The sequence below is a fragment of the Fukomys damarensis genome, unplaced genomic scaffold, assembly GCF_012274545.1.
Source record: "Fukomys damarensis isolate Sample0158 unplaced genomic scaffold, DMR_v1.0_HiC HiC_scaffold_35, whole genome shotgun sequence".
NCBI lineage: Eukaryota > Metazoa > Chordata > Mammalia > Rodentia > Bathyergidae > Fukomys > Fukomys damarensis.
Genome location: NW_022900947.1, coordinates 3,594,223 through 3,622,063, shown reverse-complemented (window position 1 = coordinate 3,622,063; position 27,841 = coordinate 3,594,223). Strand labels below are relative to the sequence as shown.

General features: G+C 58.9%; 1 protein-coding gene across 1 annotated transcript; it reads right to left on the bottom strand.

The window, feature by feature from the left end:
• Positions 1-1,858: 1,858 nt before the first annotated feature.
• Ppp2r2c (protein phosphatase 2 regulatory subunit Bgamma) lies at positions 1,859-27,709 on the bottom strand. Its single transcript, XM_010641924.2, has 9 exons — positions 27,684-27,709; positions 27,469-27,520; positions 26,440-26,605; positions 24,928-25,040; positions 21,709-21,886; positions 14,409-14,573; positions 8,719-8,888; positions 7,594-7,685; positions 1,859-4,260 (listed from the first exon to the last, which is right to left on the bottom strand). The coding sequence occupies exons 1-9, from the start codon at positions 27,707-27,709 to the stop codon at positions 3,969-3,971; spliced, it is 1,254 nt and encodes a 417-aa protein (XP_010640226.1). The 3' UTR covers positions 1,859-3,968.
• Positions 27,710-27,841: the final 132 nt, after the last annotated feature.

Below are 27,841 nucleotides of genomic sequence, written 5' to 3'. Positions count from 1 at the left end.
TTGAGACACTCACTCAGGTTAGTAAAGAACACTTCCGGGTGGGTGCATGGGTGGTTCCAGACATGATTGGCACATGGGCTAGCAAATGGAGGGGAAGGCAAACCCTGATGGGAGTGGCTCCATCCAATCGGCTTGCAGCCAGATGGAATGAACAGGAAGGAGGAAATTCCCTTCTGCGGGGCCTGGGCATCTTTTGCTGCCGTCACCTTGTGGACCCCGGACCCCAGCTTCTCCAGACCTGCAAAGCAGACTCACACCAGCGGCTCCCCAGGGAGCTCCCAGGCCAGCAGCCTCGGACTGGCCCCTCTTGTCCTGTGGCGTCAGCTTCTCGGGCTGAGCCGCTAATGGATATCCAACGCGCAGAAGGCCACTTTGGACTTTTCTGCCTCACCTCCTGTGAGCTGGAGATATATATTTTATTATTTTTTTCCCGTTGTTTTTGTTCCTCTTGGGAACCCAAGGTGTCACCCACCTGTCAGCGTCGAGGGCAGGGAGTCCAGGCTTGAGCACTGCTTCCTGCAGTCACCTGCACCCTCCCCTGGCCGGACCACAGCTGGTGCGGAGCAGCCCGGCCAACCCTGTGCCTGCTCCCCTGCAGTCCCACCGCCAGGAGCCCCCAGTAGGGTCCTATCCTTGTGCCCTTTAGGAAACTCAATTTTCACCGGAGACACATTCCACCTTCCCTGCCACACAAGCTCCTGCGCTGTGACTCGGGGCAAGTACTTGGGCCACTCTGAGCTCCTCTCTGGAAATGGGGACAGGCACCCTCTCCTAAAGGGGCAGCTACGGGTGAGGAAGCACGTACCGAGGGCTGTCGTACATCTTTGGGGCAGCCAAGACAAAGGACCACAAACCCAGTGGCTTCAAAGAACACACATTTATTATCGTCCAGCCCGGTGGTCAGAGTGACAGGGGTCTCTGGGCCAAGGTCGAGTGACAGGACCGAGCTTTCTAGGCTCTCAGGAGAATCTGTTCCCCGGCCTTGCCTGGCTCCTAGAGGACCTGGGTTCCCCCATCTTCAGAGCCTGGGAACCCCACATCACACCCTGGTCCTCTCCCTGCTGTGCCATCTCCCTCCAAACACAGCAGGGTCGGCTCTGCTCTCTGTGGGACTTGTGGGGTCAGGCAGGGCTGCACCCGGAAATCCAGGACAAACACATTCACATAATTGAGTCAGCTCTGTCAGCACTGGCTGAAGCTGGATTTGGGTAGCTGGGGCCACAGTGCCTGTCACAGTCCCAAGCTCTTGCTGCGTGTGGTCCCTGTTACCACTGTGGTTTGAAGCCTGACCCCACCACTTCCTAGTTCTTTGAATTTAGGCCCAAATTACTTACTTCATCTCTCAGCCTGTTTCTCCATCAATAAAATTGGGGGAGGTTGCTCTCCCTTTTCCCTGCCAGGAGGATCTTGGGACGCCTAAGCAAGGTGACACCTCCCCTGAGTGTGTGGTGTCCCACAGCACAGCACAGCCTCATTCGTCACTGGGGGGCAAGGAGGAGTCTTGTGCTGTCTGCACCTGCAGGTCAGAGGTGAGCTGGGGGCCAGAGTCAGCAACTTCTCCCTCCAGCTGTCCTGGGGACTCGCGAGGTGAGGCGCAGGGACCCAGGGGTGGGTGACAGCCCTCCCCTCAGTCCTGTTCACCAGCAGGCAAGGCCGGGCCTCTCTGGCTTCCTAAACTGACCGGGTGCCCTGGCTTCTCTCCACTGGGTGGGGGACCCCAGGGCCCCGAGGCCGGGAGGCAGCAAGGCCCCATTGGAGCCAGGCGGCTCTGCAGAGCCCACATGTGACCAACACCCAGGACAGGCTCTGCCCCTGGGGTCGGCCTCACCAAACAGCATTCTGGGCCTCGGGTTAGATGTAACATTTGTTATTTTATTGGAAAAAAGCTGGTATTAACATATTTATAATTTTATTCAACAGTTGGATAATCGGAGAGACGCCCGAGAAAGAAAGAATGCACCTAGTGTTACAGAATCCAAACCCGGACCTACGCCACCCACTTCCCTTCCCCAGGGCTCCGCCCTCGGAGAGCAGCCCAAGGGGAAGAAATAACCAAACCCCCACAGCACGACCACGAAGCACACGCCCAACACCCAAGAAGACCAGAGGCAGACACAGGGAAGGGAGTGACCGCAGCAGCCTCGCCCCTCGCATGTTTTCCGCACTCAGTCCACTGTCCACAGCCACTCTGGGCAGTTCTCTTCCAGGGACCTCAAGACGCATTTTTCTTCGGAGCTCTTTTTCTTTCCCTCCCCAACCCCCTTTTTGGTTTGGTACCCAAAGTTTAAAACAAGTCAGGAAGTAGGAACTGTGCGAGACCCCCTTCGAAGGCCATAAGACCGCTGCTCTGAAGACGGTTAATGCTAAACCTACGGTTTCATGGAACTCCTCGCTTCCAACTCAAGTTTCCTCTCCGGATGTCGGGATCACAAAGGGAGACGCTGGCGCCGAAGACCCCAGCAAGCGTTTAAGGCCCTCAGAGCTGGGTTTTGGCTTCAGCAAGATTTCTGTACAATTCACCACATCCTCAGGGGGTAAAGTCGTACGATCTCATGACTGTAAAGTTTAATAAGGTAGATATGTACATATAATACTGTCCAGGTCACCTGGATTTTACAGCGCTACTATAAACAGACACTCTTCATTCACGTTGATTAAAAAGAAAAACTCAAGGGACCCACTGGTGTGTAAGTGGAATATGGCCAGGAGTAAGTGCACATGCGCTTTGTGCTTTTACACACACAAGTCCACGGGTGCCCCGGACCCCTCGGGCCCATTTCCTCAGCCTGGCCTGCTGCACTCCGCCCGGAGCCCAGGCCCAAGCTGCCTGACTCCCCTGCTGTGCCCCGGGCCAGATGACACCGGGTAGAGTCCAGTGTCGCCAGCAGGACTCTGCAGACACATCTCTGGGGCCCTCAGTGTCGGGGTGTGGGGAGGGCCCCTAATGAGCGTGTGTGGTCCCCAGAGAATACACCCCACAACGGTCAGGACATGCGTTTCCTCTCGGGGGCAGTGCGGCATGGCTGCAGAAGGACCCGAGGCCTTCGGTCCTGAGGTGACGTCCTCGGGAAGGGACATCCTGACATCACCAAACACGGCTTCTCCATCTCCCTCTCCCTCTGTGTCATCCCTTGTCATCAAGGTGCGAGTGAGGGGACGGCGCCCTTCAGTGTCGGGTTAATGTGCGCCACTGGGGCCTGCGTGGAGCGGGGATAGCACCCCTGATCGTGACAACCACCACCAGAGCCTCGGTTTCCTCTCATGTACAGTGGGGACAATCATTCTTCACCCTCTGTGCTGGTCCCCAGTGCAGGGCCGGCACCCAAGGACAGCCGTTGTTTAGGGAGTGGAACAGATACCACGTGACAGCCACAGGCAGGAGCCAGAGTCCTGGGGGAGGAGAAAGGAGTGGCTGTCGGGGGCCAGGCTGCAGGAATCCGGTGGATGCACCCTGCCCAGGTGCCACAGCCGCTCAGCAAGGGGGGCAACGAGGCAAGGGGACTGGCACACGAGTAGGGCCCCACCCTTCCTCTTGGGAACCTACCCCGGGGTGGGACCTGCACAGATCACAAACTCCCACCCAGAAAGCCCAGGCGGGACCAGCCCCGAGGCCAGGCAAGTGGCCCACTCTCGTCGAAGCCCCTAGCTGGCCCATGCCACCTCCGGTCTCTGTCCCCCATCAGGACCAGCTCCAGCTTCCTCTGAAAGGACCGGCCGCATGGACAGTGAAGAGTCGGGGAAGACGGCAGCCGAGATGGACAGAGCACAGTGCATGCCAAGAACCCAAACAGTGCCGCTCCGTGACCACGGCCATTTGGTGCCTTGTGCCTGTGCACCTCTCCCTTTGTTAAACAGATCATGGCCATCCAAGGCCACCTTAGCCTGCTGAGGCTGGCAGGGCGGGGCAAGGCCCAGGCGCCCTGTGTCCCCACGGCGGCCTCCTCCCACGTGGCAGGTGTGACGGGGCCCTAGTGCATGTCGGAGTTGACCTTGTCCTGGAAGATGTAGAGGTTGTTGGTGGCGGCGATGGCAATGATGTTCTCGGCCGGGTGCCAAGCCGTGTGCAGGATCTTCTTGGTGAAGTCCAAGCTGTCCACGCTGATGTCATCACGCCGCCGCTTGCTGCCCACGCACACGCGCCGCGGCTTGAGCACGGCCCGGGGCTTGCTGCTCTCCCGTGACGCCTCGAGGGTCACGTCCCGCTTGCTGTTGCGGTCGAACATGCGGAAGAAGTTGTTGTAAGCCCCGGTCATGATGACACTGTGGGAGAGGGACAGGCGTCAGTGCAGGGGACAGAGAGACGGGGCTGGGGAGCCCCGGTCACAGCCGCCGCTGCCACTCAGACTCGGGGCCTTCGGCTCTACCACCACCACCCCTTGTGCAGGAACCGGCCCTGGCTTCTCCACCTGAGGAAACAGCACTGGGGTTGCCGGGGAGTGACCCCGTGGGGGCCGGGGCAGGTCTCTGAGGGCCCCGGGCCGCGTCCGCGAGCAGTCACGTGAAAGGTCACTCATGGCCATGGTGGTCTTCAAAGGCCCCACAGACCACCCACCCCGAGCCGCTCCCACCGGGTGACAGGAGCAGTAAGCGTCCCTGTGGCTGGGCCTGGGAGGAGGACAGGGCAGCGAAGGGCTCCGGCGGCCTCAGGTTCCAGGGCAGCGTGGGGCCGGGCGTGAGGGGAAGGGGGCCTGTCCCCTCGGGCCTCTCAGGAAGCTGAGCCCCACTCTGCGGGCGACCCTGAGCAGAAGGAGGGAAGGAAAGGGAGGAAGGGATGTGGGCCAGGGCCACGCGGCAGCCACCACCACCACAGAGACCCTAGCAGGGTGGGGAACGCTTAGCCCGGCCAACCTGAACTGGGAACAGGCGGAGAGACGAAGCCCTCCCAGAGAGCACGACCTCCCTGCTGGAGGAGGAGTTCTGATGTGTTTGGGCTCCGCTTCTCGGCTCTCACATTCACCCCTAAAACCCTAATGCATGGAAGAGCCCGTGTGCTGCAGAGATGATGGAAGTCACCCCGGAGAGCCTGCAGGGGGCGCCCAGCGGGTATGAAGGTCCCCCACCCCGCACTGCCCGGGCCTTGGGTGCTCCCTCCTGCATCTGCCTCCCTGGGCTTGCTCCCTGCTCCCTGTCACCTCGGTGGGGCGATGACCTAGAGACCCCACTACCATGTGCCCACCCAGCGCAGGAGCAGGGAGCCGAGGCAGCGAAAGCCCACAGGTGAGGGAGGACCTGGGATGAGCCCATCTGGGGGTCCCAGGCCCACCTGAGAGCTGCTGGGTGCCCAGAGGCTGCCTTCAGGCCCAGGCAGAGGCCCAAGGCCTTCATCAGGGCTCAGGATGGAGACTGGGTGGAGACAGGGAGGCGAGGGCAATGAACCCAAGGGTGCGACAGTAACAATACAGCAGGCACCCTGTGCACACAACACCCACGAGATCATCCTGGCAGCCACGGCTCCGTGAGAGCCACACTGGAGAGAGCTGAGGCCAGTGAAATGGGGCTGCCTGGGCAAGAGGGGCCCACTGCATTTGGCCCCAAATGTTCCTGCCCAGCAGGTGCAGGCTAGGGCAGCCAGGGCTGCAGAATTGAGGAACCATCACGGTCACAGGAAGCCCGGAAGTCAGACACCTGAACCACTCGGGCTTCCTTCTCCTGTGCCCACTTCAAGATGGGCAGGCACAGGGCAGGGCAAGACCCAGGCCCCTTTCTCTCTCCCACACAGCCGATCCACACACCCTGGAGGGTGGCAGGATGCTGGACAGGTGACGGGGAGACCACAGGCCTCCCAGCATCCACTGCCAACAGGGACCTGTAACCAGCAGCAGAGGCCAGGTTACCTGGACACCCTTCCAGGTGAGCACTCACAGGGGCTCATTCAGGCACAGGAGCGCAGCACTGCCTGGTCACGTGCGCCCCCTGGTGGCAATGCAAGGAAGGGTGGCAGCCATGGGGATCTGGCCCTCAAGACAGTCGTAATAGCTGGACTGGAGGCATCGTTTTACAGCCTCTGAGTCCCCTGCCTGTGGTTCCAACAGGACCTGCAGACCACCTCCCAGTGTTCACAGTGGAGCCCCAGACATGCAGGGGTCCAGCCTGAGATTCTGAGGGGCCCTGTGTGGGAAGCCAGCCATGGCCCACTGGCTTTTTGAAAGATAACATTTGTTCCTTTTTAAGGACTGCACCGGTTAAACTTGTTTTGACCCTGCACGGGAGAAACTCGGACAGCCAAAGATCTGTAGGAGTCAGGTGCTTCCTGTTAAAGATCTGACGTTATCTATAGGAGTCAGATGTTGTAACTCCATTTTGTTAAGTTCCTCCACCTATTTGGGAATCATGATTATTAGTTGCAAGTGTTGTTAATTTGTTTTTCTTGAGCCTGCTTTCTCTTGCCCGTGTGAACCCTCGTTCCCGTGGAGCGGGTGTTGAGGTTACTATGGTAATCCTAGCCCATAATAGTTCGGTCTTTTCCTTTAAAAGGCTGATGCTTGCCGGCAATAAACGCCGCCTTGATCAGACTCTTGTCTTGGGGTCCTTCCTTTCTCTCTGCCCCATCTCCACTCCGCTGCTCTTTCAGGTTTGAGGCACTGCTGGACAGTGCTATGTGTCGCCAGTTCGTGACAGCCCTGGTCCCGGGGTGGGTGCAGCCTGTGGGCAGGAGAGGGTCCCCAGGGGCCAGCTCACCTCAGGCAGGGCTGTCCTGGGTTCCTAAGTGTCCTCTGGTGGAGCCCTCCGAGTGAGCCCTGCTCTGCCTGGAGACCCCTCCCGGTCCTGTCCCTGTCCCTGCCCACCTCCCCCTGCAGCTCCAGCTCAGACCCAAGGCCATACAGGTCCTGGCACGGTGTCTCCTCTGGACCACAGCCACACCACCTGCTGTGGGACCTGGTAGTTCTGACCTGTTCCCTGTCACCGTGAGACCCTCCTGGACTCAAGTGTCTGACCGAAGGCAGCACTGAGGGGCCATCTTGGCTCTGCGGATCAGGGAGTGGATTTGACCCTCGAGTCTGCCTGCAGCCGGAGCAGAAGCTCAGTGATGTGGAAGATCGTGCGGACGGAGGAGGAATTTCCTGACCCAGGGACAGAGTGAGAATCCCTGGGCCAAGGGACACGTGCAGGAGGGACCTCGGGGAGTGGTGACGGCTCTGCTAGGAGCCACCAGGGCTGTGGCCACATGGAGCTCAGTGGGCTGGAGGGGCCAGTGGCTGCGCAGAGCCTGGCCGGCCAAGGAAGGAGCCCCGCAGTGATAACCCCTGAGCCCCAGAGGCCCTCGCAGGGCTGCCTCCAAGAGGTGGGAGCAGTAAGAGCAGGAGGAGAGGGTGCCCAGGGCCATCTCGGGGCTCGTGGTGTGGCCCAGGGCCAGGGACGAGTGTGACCCACTCGCTTCCCGGAGGAGCCTGAGGTGGGGGTGCAGCCCTCACCCCTGAGGACTCGGGCGACAGGCCCACTTGGCCAGGGGCTTGGGCTGCCTACATCCATTCCCGGCAGAGGAGGCGAGGAAATTTCGGCCCCTGGATTTAGCGCCGGGAGTCCCCACGAGTCCCCACATATGACGGGGCGGCCCGACCCCAGACGGGGCAGTGGGCAAGCTGAGGGGCTTACCTGTCGCTGCCGTTCCACGCGCACTCGAACTTGTCAAAGATGCAGTCGTTCTCGTAGAGCGAGCAGAGCTTGCTGCGCAGGTAATCGTGCACCTGCGGGGGCCGGGGGTGAGCGGTGGGCGCGTCCACGCAGGGGCACCCAAGGCCTACCCGGCAGAGGGCGCACCCGAGAAGGCGCTGCCGCACCAGTCACTGTTCCTGGACCGCCCCACCCAGACCTCTAGCGATGAGAGAAGAGGCGCCCAAGCCAGCCACACAGCCCCGCACACCCCGTTTCTAGCAGATGCTGTCAGCCCAAAAGGCGAGTTGCTGGGCTACTGTCGTTCTGCTTTAGGATCAGTGCAGCTGCAGGACGGTACCAGGTGCCTGGTTTAGGGCCCCGCCCCGAGCCTCAGTCTCCCACTTTATGGAGTCCCCACCACCCTGGGGCCCTTACAGGTTGAGCCCCCTCCACGTGTCTGCAACAGCGCACACAGTTCACCGGCTCGTGGATGGGACTTATCCTGTCCCCGCCCCCAGCTCAGGCCTCTGAGGGACACAGCGTGGGCATCCTGCCAGGACCCAGGGAGGTAGAGCAGCCACAGGCACTGTCATGGGCTCAGAATGCCAGACCTGAAGCTCTGCGTCCCTTCCTGGGCCCTCCTCCCCCAGGACTCAGACCTGCCTGGGCCCCTGCAGGAAGCAAAGGACTTGGCTCCTGTCGTCTCAAACCTCCCTCCCTTCCCAGCCCTTTTTAAAACTTTGAGACAGTGTCTTGTAGGTTGCCAAGCTGTGTCAGCTGGGCTTGAACTCGGGTTCCTCCTGCCTCAGCCTCCCACCACTCTTGGCCTCCGAGCGCTACACTAACACCATGCAAATTCTTTTACCCCACCCTGAAGGAGACCACACAGAGGAGTAAGGAATAATGCTGGCCCCTGCAGTGAGGAAAGGGCCTGTTCTGGGGACCCGGAAACACGGGTGCGCCTGCGTCACCCTTGCTGGTGCTGTTGGCGGGTGCACCTCAGAAGGGCAGTGCTCAGACGGCTCTGGGCTGCGATCCCGGACCATGGCCCCAGGGAGGCGCCCCCACCCGGCCCCACTGCCCCCCCTTCCCGAGCCCTGGCTCACCGGCGGCCTGGAGCCCCACCTGGTAGGTCTCGATGGGCCTCGCCTCCATGTTCAGGTCCCAGACCTTGACCGTGAGGTAATCCCGCGTGAGCATGTAGCGGCCGCTGTGGCTGAACTTTACATCTGACACCGAGGAGATGATCTCTGAGAAGAAGGAGCGGCTGCTGGGGTCCTCGGGCTCCTCGAAGACTGCGGAGACAGAGAGCAACATGTCCCCAGCGCACCCTGCCCCAGGCCAGGTGCGCACCCTGGGTTCAGCTGTCATCTGTACACTTGTGCATTCATTCATCAAACCTACAGAAAACCTCTCGGGGCCTGGCCCAAAAGTGGCCCTGCACAGGGGAGGGAGCAGTGTGGGGAACAGTGTTCTACTCCGAGGCAGAGTCTGCAAGTTCTTCCTGTGTGTGCAGCGTGATCGAAAAATACAGTGAACATCTGTAAACGTTGAAAAAAGCATCACAGTAAAATTCACTATCGCGAGTCCCTCTGAGTCCTTCCGGCCACTTTTGGCAGCAGCTCTGGAGTCCTCTTGTGCGAGTGTCCAGTTGCACGGTCCTGGCTGCCTCGACGTCCTAAGTGGATTCCAAACATTTCCCTGTCATGGTCATTTCGACTTCGGGGACGAGCCGGAGTCACACGGTGCCGGAGCCGACGGCTAAGGTGGACAAGGACGCAGCGCCCTGTCTTTACGAGCTGCCTTTCTGCTGCATGGCGCTCGGCAGCAGCATTCACTGCTTTTATCAAGCCGCCTAAGACACGCAGGAAAGAGGGCTCTCGAGCTGCTGCAGAAGGCACAGAGCGAGGGGACTGTTTTGACGGATTCATGGCAATGCAACTTTCACCGTCATCATTTTTTATTCCAACAGTCCGTATATTTTGATTATCAGTTTTATATTTGATTATCTGAATAAAAATGTCATTTGATACCCTCATTACTCATTTATAGCCAAGAAAACTACAAGCCACACCTTGGCCTCAGAGCCACAAGCAGTGGTTCACTGAACCCGGAGCTACACAGCTGTGCTGCCCGCTGCTGCCCCCTCCTGGTGACGTGGAGGCCAGCCCTAGGAGAGGCGGCCTTGTCTTTCCTGGTCACGCGTGTCCCACAGTGGCCCGGGGCTGCAGCAGGCGGGGACCAGGCCCTGCAGGGGTAGGCATTAGCCCCACAGAAGGGGCCAGCAGTGTTGGACTTAAACACAGGTGATCCCTTCAGCTGTCCCCATGGAAACCAACCACAGGGCAGCCCTGCCTGGGCGCATTCTGTCTCCGGGCCAGAAATGAGGACACGGAGAGCTGACCAGAGCAGCGGGGCTCTGAGTTTCCCTCCCTGCTGGCCCCTCCTGGTTTCCAGGTCCCAGCCCTGAGCCTCTCCTCTGGGATCCCCCCTCCTCATTCCCTTCCTGTCCAGGGTCCATGCTGTTCCTTTCACTTTTGTAGACTCAATTCTCAGCCAGCTCCCCTCCATGGGGCAGCGGGAGCCCTTCTGTGTCTCCAGGTGGAGCCCTGGCTCCCTCCTGCGGGCAGTGACCCCAGGGCAAGGAGCACTCCAGGTAGCAGGAGCAGCTCATGCAAAGGCCCTGAGGCCGGCTTGGCTGAGGGTTGTTTAGACCCTCACAGGTGTGAGAGGGGAGGAAGGATGTGAGGGCTACCTGACAGGACCTGGTGGGCCAGGCCGAGGGATGGTGCAAGCCACTGAGATGCAGAGGCCAAAGTTGGGCAGAGTGCATGGAGACAGAGTCTGGTTCCATGCAAGAAGGGAGATCCAGCACCCCCAGCCGGCCCGCAGACTCACCACTGCCTCAGTCCAGCAGGGAGGAAAGGAAGCTGCTTCCGGAAAGGCTCCTGCCTCCACCGGAGGAGCCACCCACATCCTCTGGGTACCAGGGTCGTGGCTGAGCCCCGTGGGGAGGACAGAGGGCTATGAGCCCGCAGATTTGTGTACCTGGACCCTGTGGGGCTGGGTCCCGTCTTCCCCACCAAACTCTGCACTGACAAACCAGGGCCTGTCACCCTGCAACTGAGGCCTCAGAAGTGGGGCTCAGTGCTTTTAAGGGCAGAGCAGCCCCACTCGGGAGGGCTGAGGTAGACCCTGAGAGAGCGGGACCTGGGCTGCTGTGGACACGAGAGAGTGAGGCCCAGCGTCTCACCAGGACCTGCACCCACCTGGGTGTCAGGGACCCCTCTGGGCCCGGCTGGCATCCCCGCCTCTGAGCTGGGCCATCTCTGCACCCACCTTGGGGGTGGCCCCGCTCCTCAGGCCCAAGTCACCAGGGCTGGCCTGAGTCCCAGCATGCCTTGCGGGTGAGGCACACCTGGCACTCAGGGCTGGGGTGACTGGGGAGTCCCCCCCACACCTGGAGGAGGAGACTGTGAGGACCTCTAACCTGTAAGTGAAAACAGACAGCAGGGCAGGCTGGCTGCGGCTCACCTGCCCAGCTGTACTTGGGCATTTCTGACAGACCCACCTTCCCTTCCCTCCCTCCTTCCTTTTTGGTGGTGGGGGTGGCGCTGAGGACTGAAGTCAGCCCTTTCTGTTCTATTTTGGTTATTTTGAGGCAGAGTCTCAACTAGGTTATCCAGACTGAACTCCAATTTGCAATCCTCCTGCTTCAGCCTCCCTGAGTACTGGGATAACAGACATGAGCCATGATGCGAGGCTTTTTGATGGTTTTAAGGACAAATGGGCCAGAGGTACAGAGGGTAAGTGGGAAGGATATTGATTGGCCTGAAAATATTATCTTTAAAAATTCTTACTTTGCTTTTTAAATAGGTCTATGAAATTTTGAGGGGAAAAAAAGAGAAATTCTTGATACAACTTTTTTCCAAAAGACACATGAATCTGTCCCTATGGATCCCTGCCCCCTCCAACAGCCCCAGGCCTCCTCCCAGCCTCACAACTCTGACAGCTTCCTCCTTTAGCCCAGCTCCACCATGGCTCCCCAGTGCCCACAGGACTGAGGCTCAAGATCCCACTTGAGGGTGACAAGCTCCTCTCTAACTGGGCCACAGCCCTCCTGCCACCCCCAGTGCACCCCTGCAGTGCCCAGGACACAACACACATCTGCTGCCAGGCTGCTGGGAGTGGGTGGCTTGGCCACGTTGCTGTGTGACCTCAGGAGAGCCCCTGACTTCTCTGAGCCTACCAGGATGCTGGGACTACAGAACTAAAGCCCAGAGATGCCCAGAGTCACCCAAGTGGATCTGCTAGTGCTCCTGTTTCATTTTTTCCTTTCCTCTCCCTGAAATTCTTTTCCTCATTTTGCAGCCCTGATGGACCAGGCCAAGCCACTGCCCACTCAGAGGCCCCTTTGGCTTCACAGCTTTCAGAGCAGACCAAAGCTCTGGCGTGGCCTGGAAGCTCTCACAGGCCCCCCTCCACCCATACCCCTGACCTCCCCCTACTGTGCTCCTGCTGTGTGGGCCTTCAGGTCCAGCTGCAGGGCCTTTGCACTGGCTGTCCCCACCTCTGCAGAGCTGTGCCCTGGCTCTGCCCGCATACTTGTGAGGCCCAGACTGAGGCTGCTCTTCCACTGCAGACCCTTAGTGGGAGCGAGCCCTGCATGTCTACCCAACACAGCCGCTTCAAATGAGCTTGGCCCACCCACAATTCAAGATTTCAAGAGAAAGACCTCGGGTTGATGGCAGCAGACTCTTAGAGGCTAACTTGGTGCCACCTAGCTGTGTGACCTTGGGCAAATGTCTTCTCTGTTTGTCAACTTGGTAGATCATTATGGCCCCAAAGATGTCAGCATCCTCCTCCCTGGAACCTGTGCCTGTGGCAGAAGGGACCTCGAAGGGATGGGACTGGACTAAGGACCTTGGAACTGGGGGTGTTCTTAGGGTTAACACAGGTCATCATGACCCAGGGACCGGAAGGCCCAGGCAGAACAGGTGAGGAGAGGAAGGGACACAGCGCCCTCTACAGGCTGGAAGTGGCAAGGACACGGTGAGGAAGAGACCAGCCTGCTACAGCCTTGACCACGGGCCTTCTCCACAACAGCACAGATCCATCTGCGCCCAGAGAGCCCAGCTGGCATCGCCCTGTCCCTAAGACACCTCTGGGCCCTGGGCTCCACCTTCCTCCCCACAGAGTGTGCTATCAAAGGCAGAAATCATGGTCTATTCTGAGGGCTCAGGATTGTCGTTTCCATGGTTACCCTGTCACGATGCCTAGCAGACAAAAGACCCCGTTTCCAGGGCCTCAGAGAGGGAGATGGAAGACAGGGCAGGGGATGGGTGGCCTGGTGCCCCCAACGTGGCCCCGAGGTGCACAGGACCAGGGAGGGCTGATCCAGGACCTTTGGTTTCCTCATCCGTCCAGGGTACCCGGGTTTCAGCGTCGATGAATCAACCGATACAGTGGGAGGCAGAGACCTGTCTGACCTCTCAATCTCCAGCCGGGCTTAGGTGGAATCACAGCCCAGCTGCCTGGTGAGTGGGAGCGGGCCGCTCGCTGAATCGTTCCCCACAGCAGGGCCAGCGGTCCGGACACTACGCACAGTTCCGCTCATGGCTGTCTTACGGCAAATTAAACGGGACAAGGAAATCAAGCTGGGAGAGCCATTAAGCCTGGTCAAGAATCATTCTACTGGTATTTAGACAAAGAGTCGGGCTGGGGTAGAGCCTTTCCCTGGCATGTGTGAGGCCCTGGGTTTAATCCTCAAGAGAAAGGGAGAGAGGGAGGAAGGGAGGGAGAGAGAAAGAGAGAAAGAGAGGAAAGAGAGGAGAGAATTTCTGTGCAAGATACTGAGCTTGAAAACAAAAACTTCTAGAGAACTTTAAAATGGAGAATTAATGCTGAGAAAAATGCAGAAAACATTAATCAAAAAGGAAATTGAATCTTGCTACGGTGGTACACACCTCTAATCCCAACAATCTGGAAGGGTGAGGCAGAAGGATCACAATTTGAGCTCAGCCTGGACAATGTAGCGTTTCAGTTGTTTCAACATAAAAAGGGACAGGGTGTGGTTCAGGGCAGAAGCCCTGGGTTCAAGCCCTAGTTCCACAAAAAGAAATTGAACTGGTTGTTGAAAAAAAACCCGACTCTCCCTTAAAATAACACTGGACAGACTGACACGTGAGCTCTGCTGAGACCCACTGGGCAGGTTTCTCGTGCCAACTTCCAGAGAAGGAGGCGTGTGCTGCCCAGCTTGCCAGGCCAGTCGAGCACTATAATAAAATTGGGCACAGAGAGAACAGGAAAAGAGAGGCCAAGCCCATGGAGCACATGTGTGCAAGAAGCTTACCTCAAACTCCGGCCCTGGCAGGACCCGACCTCGGGTCACCGGGCACTGCGACTTGCTCCACAGGAGTCCCGAAGGCCCAGTGTCACCACACCGCTAGGCCCATCACGAGGGACAGGTCAGAGCAGGACAGGGCTCAGAGATGCTGGCTGTGGGTCCCTCGGACCCAGACCCCTAGATGCCCCCTGGTGGGCCCTAGGGTGAGCAGGTCACCCGGGACTTAGGAGCAGGAAGGCCTGTGAGCCAACCTGGGTACGGCCAGCTCTGCAGGCGGGAAGACGGGTGCCACGGGCGGAGCAGGGCCAGAATCTGACCCGGCACAGAATCAAGGGCACTTCCAGGATGTGGCACTTCTGCACCCTGGCAGCCAGGCAGCTCTGGCTGGGCAGGACGCGGCCTGGGCGGTCACAGCCGAGACCAGGGAGCCCACGCCGCAGCCCACCATCCACCCTGAGGGGCCACTTACGCTTGGAGTGCTTGTCACACAGTGCGGCCGCCCGCATGTCGCACAGCCGCAGGGAGCCCTTGCTGCTGCTGTAGACAAAGAGGTTGCAGTGGTGGGGGTGGAACTCGGATGCCGTGATCACCTCCGTGAGGTCCTCCATGTTGGCCGGCTTGATGTCCACAATGTCTGGGGCGCGGGGTCAAGGAAAGCAGGAGGGCACCACAGATCCCCAGGAAAACTCACCCGGCCTGGGGCTGCACTGCCTCAGGCTCCCCAGGGCCCCTGAGCCTGTCCCTGTCCCTGTAGCACCACTGCCTCCCTCCCTGCCTGGGGGGTGACCCAGGGCTGTCCCCTCTCGGCTCTGCCCCAGCCGCTTCCAGAGACGCCTGGTCTGTGCCCTCACTGTGGGTGAGCCCCGGAGTCCCAGGTCTGCAGTGTGACCCCACGCCCCAGCTCTCTGCCTCAGCTTCTCATCTGTGAAATGGGCTGAACAGTGTCACGAACTGCAATGAAGCTTTTGGGGCTGACAGCATCGCACCGTACTGTTCAAGGTCACCTTGGGACCGGCTTCCCTTGGGAGTGAGAGGAATTGAACATATCACGAGCCCCATGCACCCCCAAGGCTAGACGAGGCGTTTGTGGGCAACTTTCCCACCTAAGTCCGTCTGCCCAAGGGGCTACTGTGTTGCTTCCAATCCCTTTGGCAGCTAAGAGTTGTTTTCCCTCCAAGAAAGGTTTGTGCGGCCCAGCAGGCACTCGAGAGGATCCGGCACAAGGGGAAGAGGAGAGGGAAGAGAAGGGAGAGGTGGGCCAGAAGGGGAGGAGGGCACCCTAAGTGCCAGATGCCTCGACTCGGTGTGGATTACTTTCGCCAGTGTCTGGGGCTGTGTGGCCCCCAAAAGACATGTTCACAAACCTCATCCCCAGAAATGACCGTGACCTAAGTGGGAACGGGGTCTGTGCAGATGGAATACTGTCGGGGGCTTGAGATGAATCTCCCTCGGTGGCCCCAATCTAAGTGAGGCAGATACCAAGGGGGTGGCCACCGGGAGGCGGAGGCAGGGACTGAGGGCCACAGCCACAAGGAATGGTGACAGCCCTCGGAGCCGGGAGAGGAAGGGATGGCTGGAGCAGCAGCAGCCCCGAGGGTCAGGTGGGGCTGCGGTTCCCATCAGCTGGGGTGGGGGAGCCAGGTGACAGGTGGGGGCAGAGCCTGTGCCGGGGGAGCTGACAAAACTCAGAAGTGAGGGGACAGGGTGCTCGGCCCAAGGGCAAAGTACCGGTCCTTCCCGCCAAGGACACAGGAAACGTGGTCTGCACCTGCAGTCCTCAGGTTGCAGTTTTTGTAGGTGCTCCTTAGTCCCGAGGCCAAGGGCTGGATCTCCTGGCCCAGCCAGGCAACACCCGCACAGGCGTTTCCAGAGCTGAGAAACATCGGAGATGAGGGCCCTCCACACTCACCCTCGGGACAGCCCCGCCTATGAGCTGCACGGGGCCGAGCTCTGCGTCCCTGCCACTTCTCGGGCCAGAGCCACCCTGCTCATCCCCGCAAGGAGCCTGAGGGAGAGGCCAAGGTGGGAAGTGCCCCAAAAATGCCCAAGTGGTGCAGCAAGGCCGCCCACGTCCAGCAGCTCATGGAGATGCCAGGCAGGACAGGCTGGGCTGCAGACATGGGATGAACCGAGCTCCCAGGCCCGGCAGCCACCCAACTGGTGCCCAGCACAGAAGCCTTCCAGGCAGGAGTGGACCCCTGGGCTGGTAGCGACGTGCTCAGGGCTCCATGACACTCTGGCAGAGGGTGCTGGCACAACACCCTCCTGAGGTCCCCACCTCCTGTTCTGCAGCACCCAGCTCTCCCCACAGCGCTGCACCCCAGGGCCCGGATGCTGGCCTGAGTCCCTCAGCCAGCTGAGGCTGGGCACTGACCATGGCCCGCTCATGCGGATGTCTCTCTGGAGCTGCACTCAGGCTGTTCCCACGGCAACCGAGCAGCCGCTGGTGGGAAGGACGGGGCGGCCCTGCTGAGGGCCCCGCCATGCAAGGCCTCCCCCGGGGGTTGGCCAGGGACTTGGGGCACAGAGGCTCTCATCTCAGTCCCTAGTGCTACGGAGTCCAGAAGTTCAAGGTCAAAGTGGCGGCAGGGCTGGCTCCTCCCAAGTTCCGTCCCGGGGCTTTAAGGTGGCCACTGCTCCCCGTGTCCTCCCGTGGCTTCCCCTTGGTGTCCTCTTCTTCTTTAAGGACACTACCCCGGTGGCCTGACTGTGGCCTGACAATTCCTCCATGCCTGGCCTCTGGACGATCTCATGCGGAGGCCCTGGCGTCACTGGAGGGGACAGTTCAGGGTGTGACCGCTCCTCTCGCCTCTGCACAGAGCACCTTCTGGACTGGGCTGGGGCAGCTCCTCTTGGGGAGCAGGACCCTCATTTTGGGAGGTGGGAGAGGGCTCACTGCACAAGCCGCTGCCTGCTCTCTCTGGGTGGCAGATCAGCTCTGTGACCCCTACACACCCAGCAAGCAGACCCCCAGCTGGGATGAGGAGGCACTCAGGCGCTGAATTCGGGGGACAGAGAGCAGGGCCTGAGAGTGCAGCCACACCACCGCGGCTGCGTGATGTTTCCCATCCTCAGCCTCTGCACTCTGACCTCCTGTCTCTGGAATGTGGTGGTCACTTCCGCCCTCAGGCCGTGGTGAGCACTAACAGAAGGACATCTGACAATGGGCTAGCACCGGGTTGAAGGTGAGTAACTCAGGTTGGCTAGACCAGAATCAAAACCGGGCTTTCTCTCCCGCTGGGGAGTGGGGGATCCATGAAACTGAGCAGGTTACAAAATGTGCAATGCCACCACCCCCAGAAGGCCCAGGAGTACCTGCTAAATGGTGTGCCCTGGGTTCTAAGAGCTGCGGCCTAGCCAGGTGTGGCGGCACACACCTGTAACCCCAGCACTCTGGGAGGCTGAGGCAGAAAGATCTCAAGTTTTGAGTCCAGGCTGGGCAACTTAGTGGGACCCTGTCTCAAAATAAAGATTGGAAGAGGCTCAGCGAGTGCCCAGGGTGAGAAGCAAAGGAGGGAGGTGGGGATTCTGCAGTGAGGCTGGGGTAGCAGCGCCCGTCATGGAGAAGGAAGAGAGCACATTCCTCATGACTCACATGTCAGTCTCCCCTCTGTCCGTAATGGTGTGAGCAGCTCCTGCTCCTCAGGGGCTCTAATGAGCACCAGGAAATATTCCCCATGGAGGAAGCCAGGCAATCCCAGGGAGCGGGGTGCAGAACGTGTGCAGGGGACCTGCCCCTCAGAGCTGTCTCCCCTCTGTAAAATGGGGAGAGCAGTGCCTCCTCTGCAAGCTGCAGGAAAGTTAAACACGATGCACTCCTCGCAGGCGCAGCCAGGCTCAGGCCAGGAAGCCGGCAAGCGTGTGACAGAGGTGGACCGGTGTGACAGTCCAGGGTGCGTGGCTTCTGCATCCTGACAGTCCCCGAGAGCCCCGGCTGGCTCCACCCAGCCACGGACTTGGGTCAGATCACCAGCCTTGGGGTGGCTGTTTCCTCCTCGGTCAGAGGGGAGACACAGGAAGTGCCCAGTGAGGGCCCACAGCGGGAAGGAGGTGCCACAGGCATGGATGGGGTCAGCACCAAGGACAGCGGCCGAGCCGGAAGCCCTCAGCCTGCAGAGGGGCTGCCCAGCCAGCGGCCCAGCTCTGCCATCTTCCCTGCCACCTTACGGATGGAAAAGGACTGACTACATGTCTGCAGGCATCTGGGCAGAAACACTACCACAATGGCCTGATCCCACGGGCTGCCCACCCCTTTCTGGGTCCCCTCCCTCCAGCCTGCCTCAGGACCTGCACCAGGAGTGCGAATTCCAAATCCACCCCAGACCAAGGCATGCTGAGCCGCTCGCTCCCAGCATGAGAAATCGCTCAGGGGGCGAAAAAATCAATGGAACCATCTTTAAAATTCTTCGAGCGCTAAAAATAAAGCAAAGGTCCATCAGCTCGGCCTCCTGTGCTATTTGTTACCTTTAAGAGGCACCGAGCTCTAGAAAAACTGCCAGGAGCTGCAGTGTCTCAAAATGTTGATATTAAAGGATGCAAGAGGTTTTCCAAACAGATGTTGAGCTGCACTGTGGGGAAACAGAACTTCACTGAGCAGAAAAGTGGGGGCTTTATGAGCACCCACATTAACTACTGAGGGCTTGATGTCTGAGAGAGAATAATACCAGCTTGTGGCCGGATCCTGAGGAGCAGCTGGGCCATGACGGTGAATAGTTTATTTGCCCCCTACAAACAACCTTAGGAGAGCTGGTCATGGTGGCACATGGCTGTAATCTCAGCCGTCTGGAAGGCTGAGGCAAGAGGATTCCAAATGTGAGCCCAAACTGAGCAACTCAGTGAGACCCTGCCTCAAAATAAAAAGTGGTCTGGGACACAACCCAGGGCAAAGGCCCTGGGTTCAATACCCAGTACCATCAAAGGGAAACCAGCCAAGAGAACTAGAACAAATAACACTAGGAAAGGAAGTTTTGTTCATGAAAGCTGACAACAGGGGAGGGAAAGCAACAGGCTTGAGCCCAGACCTCCAGGCCCAGAGCAAAGGCTACACCCTTGGCTCCTTGGGGTCTGTAGTCGGAGCCACCAGGAGCCCAGGCGTCCATGGGGAATGTCCATGTCCTGGGAGCACATGAAAATGGCACACGTCCCACCCTGAAGTCTCCTCCTGCTCCAGCGATGGCCCCTCAGAGCCCCGACTGTGCACAGGGCCTGCGTGGGGCCGCACCAGGGCTCCCAATCCCAGAGCATCCAGCAGAAAGTGTGGAGCCGGCTGCATCTGCAGCAAAACCTGTGCAAGCAGGGTCGGCCAAGGAGCCCCGGGGGGCACAGGGAGGCAGGGGCAGGTGGCGGGCAAGGGGACAGCAGGCTCAGGGGGAGATGCTGGGGAGGGGCCAACAGAGGCGGCAAGGCCCAGCTCAAGTCTGAGGCCCGGAAAGAGTCAGGTGGCACCAGGAGCCGACTGCTGTTGGCACGGGGCAGTGGGCTGGGCAAGCTCAGGACACAGCTGCCAGAGCCACAAGGCGGCGGAACCTGAGGTCTGAACGAATGCAAACGCACCAAACAAAACATGCAGGGGCAGTCTGGCCCCAGCCACAGCTCAGGAGCTCAAGGCGCACCCATAGACAGCAGGTTCCGAGCAGGTTCCAGCTTGGACCGGAACATCCTGCATTCTGCCACGGAGTGTGTGGCTCGATTCCTTTGTTAAATATAAACATTACACACGCTTTCATGGTATTTCTCTTTATAGCTACTTCCTGTTTATGGTACATGGTATGCTTTATTTCGTTAGTTTTGGAGACAGGGTCCTCCCTATGCAGTTCAGGCTGGGCTTGAACTCACAGTGATCCTCCCGCCTCAGCCTCCTGAGTGGGGTTACAGGTGAGCACCACCACAGCTGGCTCATGGGATATGTTTTAATGTATAATAGTGAAGCTAATTCCCTTTCAAAAGTCAGTGACTTACACAAAAATTTAGCAACCTGATTTAAAGAGAATTAGTAAAAGAGAAAACACAAATGGCGAGTGGAGGTGCAATGGTTGGAAGGGTTCCTCAGACGAAGATACGTCAGAGCCCCTGCCCCAGGGGTCCCACAGCGCGCACATTGGCCAGGCCGGCCTTGGCCCCCTCTCAACGATGGGCTTATCACCCCTCCACACTCCCACGAGTCCCCCCAGCCTCCTACGTGCACAGGGGGGCGCTTTGGGAGGTCCCCATCACTCATCTGGGGATTCGTCCACCTGGGGAGCTTACAGCTGAGTGTGCTGATGGAGGTGGACAGGTCAGAGCCTCATCACTGGGCACGGCCCGGAACGAGTCCCTTGCTCAGCTGCTCCCTGCCGTCCCTGCTGCCGGACGCCCTGCCTTGGAGCCCGCTGAGAGAAGGAACAGCAGGGACTCTGGAAACTGCAGAGTCCTATCCAGGACGCTCTGTGGGTCCCATCTCCCCCATTTGCAGACCTGGGGTCTCTGCATTTCATCTTCCTCGTGTTATTCTGCTGGGAAGCTGATGAACAACCTCAGACTCGGCAGCAGGATCGGCTGGTGAGCCCACCTCCAAGGCCCTCTGCCTAACTGCAGAGCACAGCTGTGAGTCCTGCCTGGCCAACCAGAGCGGGACATTCTCCTTCCTCAACAGTGATTAGTTCAGAGGAAGCCAGCCCCAGACAGAGCCAATGGGGTGCCCTCGAGGGTCCTTCTGGGATGGAGCCAGGCTGCTAGCACACAAATACCACCATACGGAGCCCAAGACAAATCAGGGTGCAGACCAGAGGCAACAAGCAGGGAGTACCACCCCAGGACACCATTTGAGCCCCTGGATCTGCCCATGCCTGAAGCTCTCTTATGATTACAAAGACCCGTGAATACCCACATTCACCTTGAGCAGTCCCAGTGAGGGGCCTGACCATGCAACAGAAAAGCCCCAAGTAACCGAGCTCTGACAGGCAGGACTTGCGGGACTCAGGCTCTGCAGCCCGATGCTGCCCACCCCACTAGAGCTGGGCCTTTACTCCCCACTGCTCCTGGAGCCTCCTGGCGCTCAGTTCTCTTCCACCCTCCTCTCACCACGGCGAGGGACTGGGATGGGTGCAGAGGTCAAGGACACCAGGGGCTGGGTCCCCACCTCAGCCACACTCCTGGGTGGGCAGGCGTTCCCCACACAGGCTGGATCTGAATTCCAGCTATGTGGCTGTGAGCTCACAACGCTGTCACCTCCTGGGGCAGTGCAGGTCACCCAACACAAAATTAACAGGTACTACCAAGCGTGGCATCAGCACCGGATGTCTGTGCGGCCTGTCCTCCCCCAGCCAGGGCCCATGTCAGCCACCTGTCCTCACTGTCTGATGGGAATCAGTCAATGTGCTTGGCCCAGACTTAGCTTCAAACAGGGACACTAAACAGAGACACCCCCCCAGAGCCCCTCTAAGTCCTGGGCAGGACCCCAATGCCACCCACCCACCTCAGGTGCAGGCTGCCCCGGGCCCAGAGGAGGGGACAACAAAGGAGTTGTCCTTGGGCCAGCTGTCCCTCCCCCATGGGGATGGACCCTTGGGCTCTTTCCCTCCTGCATGGTCTCTGTAGGGCCAGGGTGACAGGAACCCAGCTTAGGCGTGACCCCCAGCAGCCACAACTGCTAAGCTTTCCTAGGTAGACAACACATAATTCCACATCTGGGCCTCACCTACGCTAACCGGAAGGATCCTGGATGAAGGCCTGAAACAGTGTGGAAGTCCCACCCGCCAGCCCGAGGCCAACCTCCCCCAAGCCAAGGGTACTAAAGCTCCTGTCGGTGACTGCCAGATGCCAGAGGTTGATGCGGAGGTCATCCGCCGACATGTAGGTCTCGCAGTCGCTGTTGACGGAGATGGAGTTGATGTGGTAGGTGTGGCCATTGGCAAAGATCCTCCGAGGGCTCACCTCCACCATCAGGTCCATGGGCTTCAGCACCGGCACCTGTGGAGGGAGCGAGGACAGAGATGGGCAGCAAGGGACTGGGAGGGTGACAGGGTACGGCAGGCACATGACCTAAAGAAAGGCTGCACCACTCGGGCAGACGTCCATCTCGGTGCTGCAGGGATGGATGATAAACATCCCTCGCCTGCCCGGCCCGGCCCTGCCCTGCAGGAAAAGCTGCCCACTCTACCCTGGCAGAACCTGGGATCGACCCTGAGCACAGCCCAGACACTTATCTACTGTGTGGCTATGAATGGGTGGCTGAAGCCCCCTGCTCCCAATTTCCCCTTCTGTAAAATGGAAAAGTAACACAGCAGAACGAGCCAAATGCCCAGCAAACCCTGCATCTCCATCCCACAATGATTAGACTGGAAGAAGCTACCCAGATGGGGACTACATTTCCCAAGATCCCTTGCATCTGAGTGTGGGCATATGACTGGTTCTGACCAATGAGATATGAGCAAAGTGTCACATGTGCTGTGAGCTGCTGGTTAAGCAGTGGTTTTTCCACGTGGAAGATGAAGACTCCAGCCTTGGGGGAAAGGGTGGAAGAAGCCTGTAGAGAGCGGCAGCCAAACGGGGGCACCCATGCTGGACCTTTCCACCATGAGAAACACATTTCTGTCCAAAGCCATGGGGTGCTGCTGGGTTGTGGGTCATAACAGCTGGAGCTGGTGGTGCCTGCAGTGACATCGGACCTCGGCCTCTGCTTCCTCTGTACCCTGTGCTTGCAGCACTCACCCTGAGGTCACAGGTGCCCCGAGACTCCTCCATCTTGTGCGGCCCTCGGCAGGCACTACAGTGTGTGTTGGGCACAGCCTGCTCAACCCTGGGGGCTGCAGAGGTGCCCAGACAGACAGATGGGACCTCGTCCATCTCTCCCCAGGCCTGGCTGGACCAGATGTGGAGGAAACAGAACCTGAGCCATCCTACATGCAAGCCAAGCCAAGGGTCCAGCTCTCACACCCCAGGGTCCTGTCAGGGTGCAGCTGTCCCATGCTCCCAGGTGTGATGTGTCGGCCTTTGTTTACCCACCTCTCCTGCATGGAGACGCGCTGCGCTAAGTGTGCTATAGTGACTGGACGAATGGGCAGTGGGCTGTGTCCCCGGGCCTGGGGACAGCCTGTGTTCTAACACACTGGGACCCCTGAGCCCTCCTGGCTCTGGCGGTTCTGGTGTTCTGCCTGGGTTTACACATCCACCCCGCACACCTGGGAGTCTATGTCCCCGTGTCTCCCTGTGCTGGTCCCCGCCTGTCATATATTCCAGGTCTGCTCTGAACTGTCCCTGCCCTCAGGCATGGCCACCTCCCTCCCTGCAGACCCTCAGGTATGAGAGACAGGAAGTCTGGATTCTCTGGAGCATGGGCTCAGGGCATCCCGCCTGGCAAAGTCCTGTTGTCTCCCCTCCTCGGGCCACAGAGCTTCCTCCTGGCACGGCCATCCTCCAAACCAGTCTCCAAGGCCATTTAAACAAAAGGGGACATTTTGAAAGTTAAAATAAATAAATAAGGGACGGGAAGAGTGAAAAGAAGCCTGCCCTGAAGGTTTGGGAGTGTCAGGAACTAAACAGCCTCCCCGTATTCAGTCACAGTCTGGTCAGGGTGATGGGCAGGAAGAAGAACACCAGCACTGAGGACAGAATGGTGTGGGATACAAAAGGTTAGAGTGGGCACAGGAAGGACAATAGTTTTCTTCTGGCTTGTGTAGAAAAGGCTTTCCAGAGGTGAGGGCTGTCAGGGTTTTCAAGGATGAATAGGAGTTCACCAAATAGAGAAGGTGGAGAAAGGCCTTCTGAGCACTCAAAGCCGTGTGTGTCTCTCTGCCACAGCACCGAATACCAGTGTGACAGTGATTCTGTGATTGTCTCCTTGGTTGGGGCCTGGGACACTTTAAGGGAAGGGTCTGAGTCTTGGATTCATCTCTGGGGCTCTGGGCCCTAACACAGCCTTGCACACAGCAGCTACTCAGTACACGCTGGCTCCCCCATCATGACTCAGATAGGCAAAAAGCCAGGTATGATCCAGGGGACTTCAGCAAAATGAGCAAATGAGATGAGATCAGAGGCAAGACAAAGCAAGACCAGGTCACCTGCACTGGTTAACCACAATGTCAACTTGACCAGGATAGGACAGCCTAGGTGGCTACAGAGCAGCTTCTGGGTGGATGTGTGGGTGTTTCCAGAGATGACTGGCATGTGGGCTAGCAAATGAGGGCGAGGGCCCACCCTGATGGGCGTGGCTCCACCCAATAGACTCACAGCCGGATGAAATGGGGAGGAGGAAGTTGGCCTGACCTAGAAGAGCTCCCTTCTGTGGGAGCCTGGGCATCTTTTGCTGCTGTGGCCTTCTCCAGATTTGCAAGGCAGACGCACACCAGCGGCTCCCTAGGGAGCTTCCGGACCAGCGGCCTCGGACTGGCACTGCCTCCTCAGCCCCTCTCGTCCCGCGGCTTCAGCTTCTCAGGCTGAGTGGCTCCTCCTCTGTCCACTGCGGACACTGCCACTCCTCCTGTGAGCTGCGCTAATTAATCCCCTTAGGCCCTTGCATACTGGTCTACACCCTGTGGACTCTGCTCCTCTGGAGAACCCTAACAAGTTCCAAACAACACCCAAGCTGCACTCCTTCTCCAGCCTGTCTGTACTTAAGCGTCTTGGGATGCAGGTGACACTGAGAAAACTCCCTCGGCTGGGGGTGCAGGGGTGGAGATCACCACCCCCACTGCCAACACGGAAGTGACCTGGCTTCCCTGGGCCCACTGGGCTTATTTGTGCAATCTGCTGGTCATTAGAGGCCATTGCCTTCTCCTCAGGGACAGCACGGATCCCTGCTGCCTGCTGGTGACATGCTGGGGGCTCCACGGGCACCTGCTTGGTCTCCAGAGGGCAACGTGGCACCTGCGCGTCCTTCCTGAGAAGGGAGGATCTCGCTGGTGAGAAACCTAGGCACAGCAGAGGAAGAACTCGGATGCGGCCCAGCCGGGACACGGGACTGCCCTGCCTCACCTGAAGACCCTCGCGTCCCGGGACTCGCGCCGGCGTACCTGCAGCGACGTCACCGTGGACAGGTCCTTCAGCTTCCCCTCCTCGTCCTTCAGGTTGTAGCCCTCGGGCCTTTTATCCCGCTCGGTGACCTTCCATAACTTGATGGTTTTATCTTAAGGACAGAACGGACAAAGCAGACACATGACCCACCAGCAGGCCAGAGGACGGGTCCCCACTGCAGACGGCCGCACACAGACGTGGAGATCCAGGGCCACGTGACATCACCCTGTTCCCAGACAGTGTGCCCGCTGCCACCGCGCCCGGTGCCTGTCCCATGCTGCTCCCTCCTTGTTGCTGACCCTAAGGGCAGCACGGCTTTCCAGGGCCACTATCCATCAACTCCTAGGCTGATTTCCAGACGCAGGATCACTGTACTTCCCTACTCTGTTTTGGGGGTACTGGGCCTTTGCACTAAGCTACAACCCCGTTCAGTCATTGGTTCACTCATTTATAATTTTGAGATGGGGTCTCACTAAGTCCCTAAATTTCCCACTCTGGGCCCAAGCTTTGGATCCTCCTGCCTCAGCTTCCCAGAGTGCTGGGTTATAGTCTGCACTGTCCTTGTCTTTGAAGTCCTTCACTGACAAAGTGACTCATCGGCTCTTCTTGCAGGAGCAGCACCTGCCGACCAGCAGCCAGCTACTGGGAGCCCCACTTCCCTGGACTCCACATCACGGGGGAAGCTCCAGAGCTGTGATGGTTAATTCTGGGTGTCACCTTGGCTATACCATGGCACCCAGCTACCCGGTTAAACAGGCCTCAGGCCCTGCTGAGAGATTCTTAGATAAGGTTAAAAGTTAAGTCAGCAAAGCAGGTGATCTTCCTTCATTTGGTGGAACCCCGCCTAGTGGAGCACCCAGAATAAACCAGCTTGGCCAGAAGAAGGAATCAGCGAGGAGAAGGGCACAGTGGGGCCCTGGCCTGAGGTTGGGCCCTGAGCACAGGGCCGGGTGGCTATGGGCGGGGCTCCCACAGTGGGGATATGGGACAGCCAGGGCTCCGGACGGGACGAGGTGCTGAGGGTGACCTGGCCCGGGGACAGTGCTCTGCAGCTCACATGGGGCTCGGCAGCACCTGCCATCTGCAGGCCCTGGGCAAGCATCACCGCCCCCGCCCCAGAGAGAGCCGCTAAAGCTCGGAGGCTGAAAGCGGGGTGCGACCTGCATCTGTGGCAGAGCCCATGGGGTGAGGGTCGTGTCCTCTGTGAGGTGGGGCCCTCTTACCCCACACTGCTCCCTCTGCCCTCCTGCCCCCACCATGAGGGGCCCTGATCTGCGGGTCTCGCATTCCAACAGTGATTGAAGAATTCAGTGTGTCCAGCGGTCGCTGGGTTTCCTGACCTGGGCCCCCTGCACCCCAAAGCCAGCACTGTTCACAATACTGGGGATGACCCAGTCCGGCCAGGGCAAATAGCAAATTCCAGCCTGGTTTCTCCAGGCTGCTCTGAACATCACATGTTAGGGTCTAAAGACAGAAACACTCGGCTTCCGGGGACCCGGTCCCAGGCTCACCGTTGGTGGACAGCAGCGAGTGGGCTGCATTCTGCTGAGGAAGCCATTTGATCTTGTTGATCTTCTCTTCTATCTCCAGGCTCTTGAGATAGTCGAACTCAGGCTCATGGCTCTGGAAGGTGCTGTACACGTCATACTCACCCTGGCTGTGAGGTGCATTTTTGCTCTGCAAGGAAACCCAGGGGTGGCTGAGCTGCGGGACAGCCTGGTGCCACCTCATGCCTGCCACCAAGCAGCACAGTGGGCCCAATTCAATGCCCAAAGGAAGCTGCACATCATTTGCCACACAGCGTGGCAGTCAGAGCAACATCCCAGTGAGCATGCGTTTACTGAGCACCTACTGCATGCTAGGCACTGAGCAAGGGCTCCCACACCTCACCTCTTCTGTGCTCCTCTCTGGGGTGGGAGCCCAGGATCCCTCCTCACTCCTACAGAGCAGCAGGTGGGGACCCGGAAGAGAGGGCCCCTTCCAGGGCCACGTGACTGCTGAGTGGCCCCACCCACCACAGGGTCAGATGCTAATGTTGCATCCAGGTCCCGGCCTGTGCCTGTGTCCATCCTGGCTGGACTTGAAGGCCTGCATTTTGGAGCAGAGGCTAACTGGGAGGATGTCCGGCAGCATCAGGCCAGGGCGGGCTAGGGTTCTGTCTTGGCTGGGACACAGCTGAAGACAGAACAGCTCCCCGCCTCTCTGCTCATTTTGAAAGTATCTGTTTTTCTGTTCATTATTTTAAAAGATCTATTTTTAGGTTCCTACTCCTGTCACTTTTGAAAAGCTCAAAAGCTCTTTAGTACTTTTGCCTCCAATTTCACTTCCCCAGAAATGATCACAGGTTGTGACAAAGGTCAGGGGAGCAGAATGAAGAAAAAACTAAAGGAGAAAAATTCAAAACAGAGCAGCCAGCACCTGCAAATTTAATTTCTCTCCAAGGCCAAGAAAAGGCAGGCTTGGCCCTGCGGCGGCCGCGTGGACTCTGGTCCATCCCGTGAAACCCACAGTACCAGGCGCAGAAGTACGCGGGTAACTACCTGGGTGACTCGGGACTTGTCCCATGTGTGAAGTGGGCGTGGATCCTTACCTCTGCAAAGCAATTAGGAGGTGCTCAGCAGGGCCTCAGTAAATGGGGGGGGTCTTTTAATCTTGAGAGGCTTTCAGGGTTTCAAAATGGCCCTGGGGCAGCTGGCCCAGGCTCATTCAGGTAGGGACAGAGGAGGAAATGGGGCCAGGCTGGGAGGGCTGAGGCCTGAGCAAATGCCAAGCCCAGCCCATGGGCTACGTGGGGCTGGCAGAAGTGGGCACCCTCCCTACCCTCCCGCCGGACACAGTGCCAGTCCACCAGGCAGGGGGAAGGTTAACTGGGGCTCCAGTAGGGGCAGCAGCACGACAGGCCGGGAGCAATCA